This window comes from Anser anser (genome assembly GCF_964211835.1).
Source record: "Anser anser genome assembly, chromosome: 2".
In the NCBI taxonomy this organism is placed as follows: Eukaryota; Metazoa; Chordata; class Aves; order Anseriformes; family Anatidae; genus Anser; species Anser anser.
In genome coordinates, this window is record NC_139721.1 from 145285957 (window position 1) to 145299678 (window position 13722).

At 38.7% G+C, this 13722-nt stretch overlaps 1 protein-coding gene across 1 annotated transcript in view; it reads left to right on the forward strand.

Annotated features, from left to right (window-relative positions):
- The window catches only part of APBB1IP (amyloid beta precursor protein binding family B member 1 interacting protein), a 65612-nt gene that overhangs the window by 29462 nt on the left and 22428 nt on the right, over positions 1–13722 (forward strand). The window contains exons 7-9 of the mRNA XM_083822911.1: positions 2194–2315; positions 10173–10247; positions 11574–11717. Of these exons, the coding sequence (XP_083679037.1) occupies positions 2194–2315; positions 10173–10247; positions 11574–11717 (341 nt within the window). The remainder of the gene's footprint in view (positions 1–2193; positions 2316–10172; positions 10248–11573; positions 11718–13722) is intronic.

Genomic DNA, 13722 nt, shown 5'->3' on the forward strand with positions numbered 1-13722 from the left:
TACTTTAGTCCCAACTAAATCTGGGTGCTTTGCACTGTATTAATATAGTAAAGAATTGTTGTCATAATGAGTAAAAACTGTTTTAGAAGCGAGGACAGAAGGGTAGAAAAGGAAGTAAATCACTAGTTGTTTCAGGAAGAAAAGTCTGTGAATTCCTGATGCAGAGGCCTCTCACCAGGTCCAAATGAGCTGGAGATGGAGCTTTTTTGTTTGCAGAAGGGAATTTTGATATGGATGCAAGGGTACGTGTTTTTTTGTCTGCTTCCAGTGCACAGCAACATGCAGTTTGTTTTGTTCAGAATCGTAACAATGTTAATTATCCTTAATTCTTGTCAGATTATTTCTTGACAGTTCTAAATAGTTCTATTACTATCAGCATGCTTAGGATACAGGCACTCTCTCCCTTTTTCTTCCTGCTTGCTTTCCGTGTTAGATTTCAAGAGAATAAAATCACTTTAAGAAGCAAATCTCAGCAACAAATATTTCAGTCTGAACTGATATTCCAGAAAGTCCAAGCTAGTTTTATATCAGAAGACAGAGTATCTTATACAATCATTGCAAGTAAACTACTACACTCCTATATTAATTGCATGTTAATATCACAAATAATTTCAGTAGTGGTATGACACTGGGCTGTACATACCAGTATGTATTTTGCTATAAAGAGTACTGTCTTATAATATACATCCAGATTTGACATTCCTTTGTACAGTTAATTATTAAAAAAAAAAAAAAAACTCCTAAGGATACCTTTTGTCTAAGAAAAATATGGGACTGAAAATCAGCAAACAAGTGTGTGTGGCAAAAATTAGTGTTAAAGAACAAATGATGAAATAATGAAATCACCCCTTCCCTCCGCCTTGCTCTTCCTACTCACCTTTCTTTGATACATAATTTGACTCCCAGTGTAATCATGGTAGATGAGTATGGTTTTCTGTTATGACCTGATAATTATTTTACAGTTATCCTGGACTATAAGACAATGTTTCAAAAGAGGACTTGGGTTTTGTATTTCCAGTGCTTTGCAGAAATAGCAGTTGCTAAATGGAAAGTATCGTGTTGCTTGTGTGTTAAATACCAATGCGTAATTGTGAACTGTCCTTGAAAGTAATCTCAGTTTGTGATATTTTAATTCACATAATTTAGTTTTGATGGGGCATCCTGGTCTCTTTGAAGTAATGAGAAGTGCTAGAGAAAATATATAACATATATGTTATTATCTCCTCTTACACTAGGCCATTGAAAAATGTGATCATCGAAGACCACTGAATTTGGGGTACAGCTGTTCTGAGGGAACTCAAACTTGAAAATCAGAGCTGGTTGAATTCCTCACCCAGATGCTAAATTTGTAGAAAACTGCAGTTTGGGTCCTTCCAAAACTGTGTGTCAAATTATGCTGAATTCCTTTTCCTTCTAAAGGGGATTTATGTGTCTGTTCAGCTGCTTTATACGAGTGAAACCCCCAGAAGGAGAGATCAAAAGTTACCTAACCTCAGAATAACTTGGTGGCTTTTCTGGGTGGAGGTTCTGGGTTCAGATCAGATTAGGAAGGAAGAGAGCTGAGAGTAGGTCTCCCACCTCTCTGGTGAGTTTAACTGCTTAGATGTTGAGTGAAACAGTAGATTTTCACATCAGTTCATAATCTTTCTATTTCCTTTGTTTGGCCATTTCTGTTTTTAAAAATTTGCCTGAAACTAAATATTTTATTTTCAGTGCATAGAATTCTTCCTGCTGACAAAGAGTAGTTTTTCAGTTGTTTCAGTAAGTGAAATGTCAAGGAATTTTTTTTTAATATTTTTTCCCAATTCAGTAGTCAAAGTGAGAATGTATCCTCAGTGATACTGCAAACCGTAAAAAATAAAAGCAAACAAAACAAGAAGGGCATTGAGAAACATGGGCGTTACCATCCACTCCTAGTCGGTCACTGGTTCCAGCCTTCGGTCAACAGCACCGAGATGCAGGAAGACTCTAAGGGTGTGCCTGAGCTACATAAGGCATCTTCTGTAACTGATTTGAACTTCCATGTGACACTATTTTCATGTGGTTTTACTCCACAGAATGCAGTGGAAAAGAGTGCTGGGCTCTGCAATTCTGAACGAACATCAGATAATGATTACATTCCGACACAGGAATTTCTGCGGCCTTAGGAGGGGATAGTTTGTGTTTCTTACGTTATCTTTTTTGTCTCACCAGAAAGGTTTTTTGAAGACCATGAAAATGTTGTTGAAGTGTTATCAGACTGGACTCGAGACACTGAGAATAAGATTCTATTTTTGGAAAAACCTGAAAAATATGCTTTATTTAAAAATCCTCAGGTAAGCTGACGTGGTAGTTGATAATGATGTCATTTTATCTGTGCACTGTCTATTATGTTTTTATTTTGCTTTCAGGTCTGTCAGTTCTAAATTAGAGAAAGCTAACCTTGTGTTTTCCGAAAAAAAAATGTTAAATGCAAGGATTTGAAAGCCAGTGCTTTCTGTTCTTTGCTGATACTATTGTAAAATCATGTCTGCAGTGGTATAAAATGAGATGTGTAATTCTATGATACAAGCTGTTGAGATCACAGAGCTGTAAAAACCTGGCCTTTGTCATTACTACAGTTTCACCATTCCTACTGATGAAAATCAATACTTTCTTGAAGGTCCGGTTTTTGTCAGTTGTATGTGAAACCTCTTAAAGAGTATGCTGAGTACTAAAAGTTTATCTGTATTTCATTTAGACTGGGAAGAGGAACTGGGTAAACAGTAACCTTCTGTGTATACTAACTTTGTAAAAAGAGGATCTGTACACTGAGCTGCATTAAATTATTTCACATAGGTGTATTCACAAATCATTTCTTTCTTGTAATATGTGGTTGAAACCATGTTTACAAATACCTTACCGCATACAAGTGATGGATTCTGGAGCACTAGGTCTTTTCCCCTTGCCTCTTAGCTCATTGATCCTGAGGGCAGCAAGAGAAAAATGAGCAATTCAGCATTGCTGAAAAAATGAGTCAAATATATTCTTAGGAAGTATTTTTTAGAACGAGCCAATGTTTCAAATAAAACCTGCGGAGAGGAAATTTCCTTCATCGACATAACAAGTATCCACAGTCAGGGAAAGAAAACTTACCCTGCAGTGTACATGGTCTAATGTTGATTTTTAATATGAAACAGCAAAGCCAAGTTTGGAAGTAAAACATACATGATGGCTCAAGATGTCATACTTACTAGTGCACGTAAACATACTTCGCAGCAGAGGGAAAATTGTACATTTGCCTTGTACACTAGTAGCGTTGTTTGCTGTGGCTTAGGGCAGGGCCTCCTGGGAGATAAATCTTTGATGAAGATTCTAGATATTTTGATAGCGATGACCTTTAGAAATAAACATGACCTAACCCAAGAACAGAATAAGAGTCTAACTCTGTCCTCTCTGTCAGGGCACACTGAGCTTGACCTGGACATGTGTGCAGTCCTTGACCTTCTGCGCCTCTGTGATAAGCTCTAAAATGAACAGCCTAAGGAAATTGGATCAGTTGTAGCTATCACACTGTTGAAGTATTTTGACAGTAATAAAGTCTAACCATCTGTCAGGCTCAGTAAATTCAAACACTGTGGGACAGGCAGAATAGTACAGGCATACAGAAGTATAGAATAGTTCATTTGGATGGGACCTTCAAAGATCTTCCAGTCCATCTGTCTGACCATTTCAGGGCTAACCAAAAGTTAAACCATATTATTGAGGACGTTGTACAAAAGTCTCTTGGACACTTATTATATGATTATGTTTGCTATGTAATCTGGAGTGAATCCCTGGAAAGGTAAACCAAGCAGAAAATGCTCAGTTGGTGGGGGACAGATATGATACATGATTATGTAGCAAACTACTTAAGGAAATTATGATATAATTTTTATATCATATTTTTAATATTTATTTATTTATGACCAGTGGTAATGCAGCAGCATCAGGATTCCTTATGGTATTCTTATTTAGTGTTCATTCTGTCAAAGATTACCCGTGAAGATCTGTAACTTGCAGATATTTTTCTGTAAAGAAGAGACAAATTCCAAACGCAGCCAAATGCCTACAATTTATTCTTAGATGAAATAGTGATACTAACTTTTAATTACAGAGGTTTGATACAATAAAATTATTTTTAAAAATTGAATAATTAAACTGTCCAGAGGCATTGCTAAAACATGCGGACCTCTGGAGAATATCTGTGACCTGTGCTAATGTTCATTGTTTCTTTCTGTGCACTGGTCACGTATCTGGTATAGATTAAAAAACAATTAAACATGTTTCCTTTTCGAAGGAGGAATTGAAGTTTTGAAATGCAGGGTTTATCCACTGCAACAGGGTATATCTATGCTAGCAACGTACTGCTTGGCTAATGCCATTGGCTGTTTTTGAAGACTGTCATTCTTGTCATGCTGTCTTCTCTAATATTTATCTGCAGCTTTGTTCCTTAGCACATTGTTTGAAGTCTTTGGAATACATTTTGGAAAAAGCATTTTGCAAAATACTCAGGTCTCCCCTTGTTCACCAAGACAGGCACACTTTTGCTCTTTCCTCACAGGGAAATCAGAGTGAAGGACTGTTCTGTGAATGGTGCTGGTGACTCATCTACAGAGACAGTATCATGAGTCCATGACTAAAGAATGAAACAAAAATACACAGTATGTGTACAGATAAAGAAAATTTTTATAATAGAGGAAGGGTGATGCTACGACATGCAGTTGAGTGATGCTGTAAGTGATGCTGTGCTTGACTTTTGAAAGGGAAGGTTGTCAGGTCCCAATGCTTTTTTTCAAAAAGCTCAAGGAATAATCCCCAGCTAATAGAAACTCTAATGTAGGAATGTAGAAAAAGTTTTTGCTTCGCCTAAATAAGGTTATTTGTAAGGGGCAGCTGAATCTAAACTGCTGACTATTAAGTGTTGGTCACACCCTTAGACCATTGCATTTGGTTTTTTGGCCTCTTAGTGGTGGCAAAATCCACTGCTTCCATGGATTTCGTTTACCTGTGTTTCTCTGCTGCTGATAAAACAGCCAAGAAAATTTCAAATGGTCCAGGTGATCAGGTGATACCACAGGACATTATTTGGGAAACTAATTGAAATCTGGGTACAGTAAGTACTTTATGCTTCTGCTCTCTCATTTATAAGCCAAAAGCAAAAGCTATGTCTTCCAATGGAGAACCCATACACTGAATTAACTCTTTTTTTTTTCTCCCTAAAAGCAAGAATACTAAGCAGCAGAAGAAGGTGGAGTAAGAACTTGTGATGTTTTTCATAACGGGACATAGTGGTTTTCACTCTTGAATGTTTATTTTGAAGTCAGTGAAATTGGGCTGGTATCCACCAGGTGACATTTCTGTTTTTAACCACTTTGGCCAGGTTTTATGAACCATGTATTTTGTTCTTATTTTGTTCCCTCCACTGTTAACTGTGCAAAGGAAACATAGACGGGTGGTAGGGAACCTGACTGTTCAGTGTGCTGGCAAAGGCACAGAGAAATAGAAGTGAGAAAAGGGAAGTGCTTTTCACTGTGCTCCCAGTGTTTAGTAACCTTAATTTCCTTCTCTGTTAGTATATCTCAGAGGATGGTATACTTTCAAGCTGAAGATGCTACTTGGATAAATATTTTTTTCTTTTTTCTGCCTTGGGACAGTATCACAAACAGTTTTTATATACAGTTTAACTGTTTTACAGGCAACTTTCAATCAGCCTATTAAGTGCGTTGTTGTTAGCTGCATAAGCTCCCCACTTACGCATGTCTTTCGTTTTTCCACATTCCCCCCTCCTAAAACACTTGAAGATCATCATCCTCAAGGCATGAAAAGTAAGCTGTAGCAATTTCTTCAAACACTATAAAATTGAGGAAGCAGAGATCAAAATCATATTTTCAAAAAAGCTTTGCCTTTCTTTTCTTTATTTTTATTTGTGGTCCCCAGAGCAATTATAGGTATCTTGTAATATTTTTAATGTGCATTTTTTTAGGGGACACATCATGATATGGTTTGCAGATATGACCGCATTCTGGTTTGTTTGTTTGTTTTCTGCACAAACTATGCTGCATTCTGTACACAGTTGAAACGGGATGCATGTAGCACATGGGTGTGAGCTGGCCAGTTTTTGATTCATTCCAGGTGCAGCTTGGATGAGGGTAATCAGGCAGTTCTTTGCACGAAGAAGATAGTCTCACGCCTATCTCACTGCACAGTGTTTGGTCTGCACTGTTATGGACTTTGCAAGTCTTCTGGAAAAACAGTTTCAGTAGAATGAAAGCAAAAATGCAACCTAAGCAGAAGTGAAAGCCAAAGGAGGATGCTGCCTTGAAAACCTATTTTTGCTATGTACTGGCAAGTAGCTGCTGCATTCCCACTTAAATGGAGACATTGCCACCGTCCTGCATGAGTACAGGGAGAAATGCAGGCGTAACGTCTCTTAAAGCTGTCATACCTGGCTGGCAGTACGTGCCAAAACTGCCACTGTGGCTCTGCATTAATCTAACTCAGGCAAAATGGCATGGGAGAGAGAACTGGCTTTGTGCTAGCTTCAGCCGATCTGGGGTGTGAAGGCATGGGGAAGAATTCAACAGAAACACTCAACTGCTCACTTCTGCTGCAAACGTTAGGAAAAATTTCTTTACTACGAGAGTGGTCAAACACTGGAAGAGGCTTCCTAGAGAGGTGGTTGATGCCCCATCAGATGCTGACAGTGTTCAAGAGACGTTTGGATTAATGCCATCAATAACATGCTTTAATTTTTGGTTAGCCATGAAGTGGTCAGGCAGTTGGACTCGATGATCTTTGAAGGTCCCTTCCAACTGAACCATTCAATTTTAAATAGCCCAAACAGAATAGACAAAGCAAACCCAATGACAGAATGTGCCCAGCATACTTTGGTTTGTTAAAATAATCCTTTGTGTTTGCTTTCTTATGTTATCACCATAAGAGGATGAATCTGTCCAGTTAAGTAAGCTCAGCTCTCTATCAAGAGAAAGACATTGTCTTTTGAAGTAAAAAATAGTTAATTCTCAAATTTGTAGACATATGCTGAGAGCTGCCCTGCAGCCACACACATCTTGTCCCATTAAAGACCTGACATCCCAAACCAAACATGCTTTTCCCAGTGGTGTTCTCAGCCAGGCAAGATCTTGCCTTTTATCATGACCCTTGACTACTGGACTTGGAATGACCTCTCATGGACACATGTGGTTGCCTCCCATAGGATGAATGCTTCTGATAAAAATAGGAGACCACACAGTGATAAAACAAGTACAGTGTTCAGTCTGTTCCCCAGGTCTTCAGCCGCTGACAAATAATAAGCACTGTAATAATTCCATGTTTCAGGGCAGAGACGTAACGGAGGTAATCGGTAATAAATGAAATGTGTGTTGACAGCTGAAAGATGACAGTGTGCATCTGTATAAATGTGGTTTAGGTGACAGAGCACTGCTTCCCTAATGAAAAAGGTGCCTTGTGAGAGATCCAGCATGGATACCATTAGAAACTTTCTCTCTTTGCCATTGATTATGTCAGCACAGGGTGGTCTGTGTTTCTTCTAAATAAATGCCAGATGCCTGCATGTGAATCAGTTGTAATCAGAGGAGCTTTGTTTTCTTACTATCAGTGCACTGAAGACTGACTGAGACAGATGAATGCTCTCCCCACCCGTAGTAAAGTTGATGACTCAAGGCCTTGTTGAGACAGTGACAAGGTGCACTTACCTTGATAAATCATCCCTGTGTATGGTGGGGGTTGGACGATGTCTTTATAATGACCTGAAGAAAGAGGCTTTCAGCTTGCAAGTCCCTCCACTTTCCACACCCATCCCAAGGCCCGGAGGCCCAACCCAGCCTCGCGGTGCCCTCTGAGGTTTCTCTTCATACCTTCCTCAATACAAAACTGTGTGTGCCAACATCAAGCCAGCAGTGCTATGGGGTAAGACCAAGTCTGTCAAAGAGAGCTCTTGCACATGTACAGAGGACTTGGCTGCAGCAGCTCACGACAGTATCTTTCTTCCAGTAGGTTTTGGACGTCATAGGCAAGGCATTCCTCTGTGGGTTATGCTTAGAACACACTTCCAAGCAGGTTTTATTTTGAGTTGGTTTTTGTTTTGTTGTTGCTGTGTTTTTTTTCTGTTGTTGATGGTGCCTTTGGGTGTAGCTGTGGTCCAAAATATGCTTGCTTACCTTCATCCATGGATTCAAAATGTGCCCAGGTAGTCTGGAGCCATCAAAGTGCTACTTCACATCCTACAGAAAAAATGTAGCTGTATTTCCTAGACTAACTTGTATTGAATGTTCAGGTTTCTTTTCTTATGTTCATACCACAGACACAGCATCAGCATAGGCCAAATTGCACGGTGGCTGTGTTTTTGATGTCCCCTGTCTGACTTAATGTGAACTTTTAATAAAGCATTTTTTAAAGAACTGCCTTTGAGATCGTCCACACCTCTTCCTCTCTTGGTGCCCCTCCAAAAGCCATCTGCTATGAGGCTTGTGTTCTGGCAGACTGTTCTTCACAGCACTGCTTGAAAAAGAAGATGTGGTTGTTAGAAAAGGCAGATAAATCTCGTTGCTGTAAACATGTTATGATGGTAGGGCAGGTTTGCTGCTTGTTTGTGTATTTCATATTGTGTAGAAACAGCATGTTCCTTCATGGATATGTTTCTCGTTTGTTTTTCAATAATGCTTTGCATTTGCATTGTAGTTTACCCTTTGTTGATTTCTAGCCGTGTAAATACATCGCCACATTCTCATAATCTTGAGACATGTATCTCACTGAAAAAATGGTGGGAGAGAAAAGAAGTCCGACAAATTCTTGGTTGTTCAGCAGTTCTATATTGCTGCAGAATTACAAAGTTAGGGGTAATTTTTAAATAGATAACTTTCAAAAAAAATTTTTTTTTTTTTTTTTACTATTTTGTCTGTCTCTTGGAAAAAAGTGTTTGTTTTATGCCCTTCGTTCTGCAAACTTAACTTCTTGATTAATTTCAGGGAAATCAGTAAGACTATCACATGCATGAGGTGATTTTCAAATCCAAGCTCCTGTTCTTTCTGTACTTTTGTTTAGAAGGTGATAAAACACAAGCACTTCGAGTGTTATCATTCTGACTTCAGGCCCAGGTTCTGCTTGCTGCATGGCTTAACACCATGATCTCTCTGCCTGCTTCATTCACAACTACCTTACCGTCTGCAGGCAGCCAGGGGCTCTGCCATGCTTGCTGTTGAGCAAAGCCACTGGATATGCTGTGGCATGCAAAGCCTTGCATTCTCCAGAACTACCTTCCCAAAGCCCAAAGTGCTGCCTTGTACAATGCAAATGGATGCAAAATTATTTCTGCTGTTTAACAGTGGGTGAATTTATTCTTGCTGGTAACTGTGTGCATGAGGCGCTGTGCTTCCTTGTTTTCAGGGGCAGGCAGGCACTAGGTCCTCTGAGGGCAGCTGCAGCTTCACATAGCCACTGTCACAGAGGTGGAGGGCTAGTTTCAACGTGTAGGCTTGTGTTTCAGTGGTCTGGAGAGCTTGTGGCAAGATATCATGATAATCATTTAGTACACTGATTTCTTCTTGATTTTTTGAATACCTTTTCCATTGTTTCAAAAACATTTTGCAGGACATGAGCAGGGGGATTAAAAGGAGAAAGTAGTAATTTTTGATAAACGCTTCGCATATAAACACTTACTGAAAATGAAGAGCTGAGTGTATTGAGTGCCGGCTATGAAGCATGCAAATTATCAAATTGGGTTGTTAGGAAAAATGTTTTCTAGCCTTTTGGTTTTGTATTTTCTTCATCTTATATCATCACGCAAAATATTATGTTCTCTGCTGCCATAATAATTTAGGAAACTGTGCAAATGGGAATGATAAAATCAAACCCATTGATCCAGAGAAACAGCCAAAGGTGTTTTTAAATTTTGGGAGGCTGTAAATACATAGCCAAAAGTAATTTTGAATTGCTTTTCTATTATATTCAAAATGAAGAATCAAAACTCATCAGTAGGCAAAGGTGATTGAGGTTTTCTGTAAGAATTCATATGCAACTGCTTCCTACGTTTGTTAGTATGCATACTCAGTATCAGAAGACTGAATAACTATTGAATGTGTTTGTAGTGATCTAGTTACTTGTTGCATTGCTGTCTTTATAAACAACATCAGTTTCTTTTGTGTCTTAATCAGAATTTCTACCTGGCAAGCAAAGGGAAGAATGAAAACAAAGAAATGAATGATAAAAACAAAGAGGCCTTACTGGAGGTAAGCCAGCTTTCTAGGTTGAAGCTTTATCTGTCACCAAAATTCTGCCACCATCTGCATCTGCTCTGTAACAACAGGGCTCAGTTCTTTGTGGGCAGAAGCGCAACAACAGGAAGTTCTGTGATGGTTGCTAACAGCAGCTTTGTGTCTAAGGTTTAACATTTGGCTTTTCCTCTGCATCTGCTGCTCACCACTAAAATGGCAGGTTTTGTACCCTATCAGAAATTAAATGATGGAGAATGGGTTTATTGTTACAGACCGCAACGCAAAGAAATGTTTTACTTAGCGTTTCTATGAAGAGTAATGACACCATACCAATAAAGGCAATGTTGTGCAAATACAAATATAAGAAACAACTGTGCCACACCCTCAGGTCAGCTTTTGTGACTTTGTATTAGGAAGACTGATCAGTAGCAAACAATTCTATTTTGTGTTACAAACAGATGTACTTCTCACTACCTCAAATCGTTAGCTGTACTACAACAGAAAAAGAACCTTTGCACTTTTTCAGGAAGTCTGTTTAGCCTCTTGCCTTTCCTGCTAAAGTTTTACTTCAGTTGTATGATTTGAGTGAGAAAAATCCAGAGTTACGTTGAAGTTTTGTGAAAGATTATCACAGTTTTCCTGGAATGCATTTTGGCTTTGGTAAAAAATCAGGAAGGGAATGCCTTTCTTGGGTGCCTGAGGATTCTCATTTTAAAATCACATTTTTCCCATCACAAAGGCAACAGATGCTAACCAGCAGAAGTCCTGGTGAATTCTAAAACAAAATATTAAGTGTATAAGGGTGTTGGCATTAAAAATTGCCCATCAGCAGGTCCTTCAAGCAAACAATGAAGTATATTTGTTGAAACAGTGTTGCACATGCGAGCATGTATTTAAAAGTGAAAGTGATGGTTAAGGGGGATTTTTCTTCTAAGTGATTTCAAAAGATTCTCTCTACAGAACCTATAGATACAGCAACAGACAAAAAGCAACAGCAGCAATATCAGTGCATTCTGTTTTATTGCCTTCATTGGATAAATCTATATCTAGTTAAAACTTCTGGTAGTTTTTTTTTCTTGACCCTTTAGAGAATGGAGGGTTTGCAAGCCTTCTTTTCCAGTGTGAGCATCCAGCTTGCATGTCTGAGTTACCACATTAGCTTGGAAAAGTTTCCTTTGCCAATCTAAGGTGTTCATCCCCCTGGGAACTGCATTCCCTCTGTTAATATGTTTACTATCACAGGAAATGTCTTTATTTTTCAAGGGAGCATTTTTCTGCTATTTATTAGTAGGGATGTGCTTAAATCCATTTATTCTGAATTACATTATTCTTGTTGCACAGGAAAGCTTCTGTGGGGCATCTGTCATTGTGCCAGAGCTTGAAGGAGCCCTTTATTTAAAGGAAGATGGAAAAAAGTCCTGGAAGAGGCGTTATTTTCTTCTACGAGCTTCTGGAATTTATTATGTACCAAAAGGAAAAACCAAGGTCAGGAAGCCAAATAATACTTTCAGGAATAAAACAATTCATGGAGGTGAAAGTGAAGAACTCCCAAGGCAACATATTAAGAGCACTGCCTGGCATATCTGAGAATGTGGCTTTTTTTTGGTTTTTGTTTGTTTGTTTTGCTTTTTAACTTTGTCTGCACCACTTGTGCAAATATTAGAATGTAGTCACTGAATCCTGTCACGTTTCCCTCCTTTTGATTTCCATGGAGAGATAAAAGCATTAAAGAAATTTCACTCCTCCGGAAATCAGTAGGGGGAAGAAAAACAGCACAGCATCTTTCAGTTGGTGTTATGTTGCTAAAGTACTTCACTGTTATATGGGTTCCCTGTGGAAGTATATTTTAAAAATTCTGAACTAATTTCTTATCACAAAAAATGCACAATCTGACTTTATTGAATGCTAACTTCCTGTGCCAATAACCAGCATGCAGAAATGGCATGTGTGTTTTTCCTACAGTGATCTTCACCTAGGGAAAGTGTTGTGCCTTTTAAAGTATTTTAAGACTACCCTTTGAGTAGAAAGAAGTGAGACAGAAACATCCACCTGATAGAATCAAATGTACTGACATCTAGTATTGCATAATATTTAGAGTCTGAATTGCCAACACTGGAGAAGCAAAGTAGTCCTGGGTATGTTGCACAAGAGGACAGCTGGCTTCTCATTTCCACAGTGATGTGGGAGAATGGTGGCTTCTGAAACTGGTGTTTGTATTTTTTATATTTTGAAAACCTATTCTGTTATCACCTGCAGCTCTGCTAGTGCTTCATAATTGAAAATTCTGATGCTGGAGCTTTACTTTTATGATCTGTGCTGTGAAACTTAACTGTTTTGCCATTCCCTGACTAAATTTTCAAAGGAAGAAAAAAAAAAAAGATAGCTTGTAAAGGAAGTGTCACTGCTCCAGTGACCTGTGTTTGTAATCAAATCTCAGTGAAACACAGACCTAGATTACCTTGCTACTTTTACAGCTATTTATTGTGACTTTACCTGACCCTGAGATAACAGTTTTCAGTTCTCCAGTCATCTCACATAATCTTGTTAAGTGGAAGGCACTTAATGTAGAAAGTGTAACAATAATGAAATGAAAAGTCCATTTGGGATGCTTCCTTATATCTTGTCTCCAAGGTTAGCCAGCAGCACAGTGCCTAAGCAGGGCAAGCATACACTTGTAGTTACCCAACCTTTTTTTCATCCTCCAGTGATGCTTGTTTTAGTGACTTTCCTTTATAGTGCAGATGAGGAAAGCGCTTTCCTTTTCCAGATGATGGACTCCAAACTGAGCTCAGGACTGAACCATACCTTCACTTTGGAACAGTTCTTGTACTTTAACACTTCATTACCTGTTAGTTGTTACAGCCTTTTCTACCACCCTGTTAAAAACAGTGTACTCAGCCAGCCACTCACAGTGATTTGTTAACTTTATTCAAATTGTTTAGGAAATAGACACAGCTCTTTAAGAAGGTACCACAATCAACTGTTGCTCCTGCTTCTGTAACAGCTTCAGCAAAAGGTTCCATATGTCCATGACTCAGCCATTGCAGAAAGTATCAAGCCTCTTAGCCCAAATTGATGTTTAATGGTGATTTAAGTTAGTCACTGGACTTGCTATTGGAACAGCTGAGGCTCAGGTACACGTCTATTTTGTGGAGACAGTTGTCTCTGTTAGGTGAGCACCATGCATTGAGCGTGCTAAACATCTGAAAGCACTGCAACAGTATTTCATAGAGATTTTCAGGCAAAGCCCTTCAATTATGGGAGTTCATCCCATGTCAAGGTGGTATGAAGAGTGTGCAACTTGCTGCAGTCCTTCAGTTGTGTGTTGAGTGATCCCTTTCACTGAGGTACAGAAACAAACTATTGGTGGGCAATACTACCTTCTGCTGCTGCAGTTGTTTTGAAATTCATCATGTAATCATATTTTCACATGTTAAAAAAAGCAAAGAAGTTTGGCGTACCTTTTGCACTTCATGTTGGCTGTAAAATA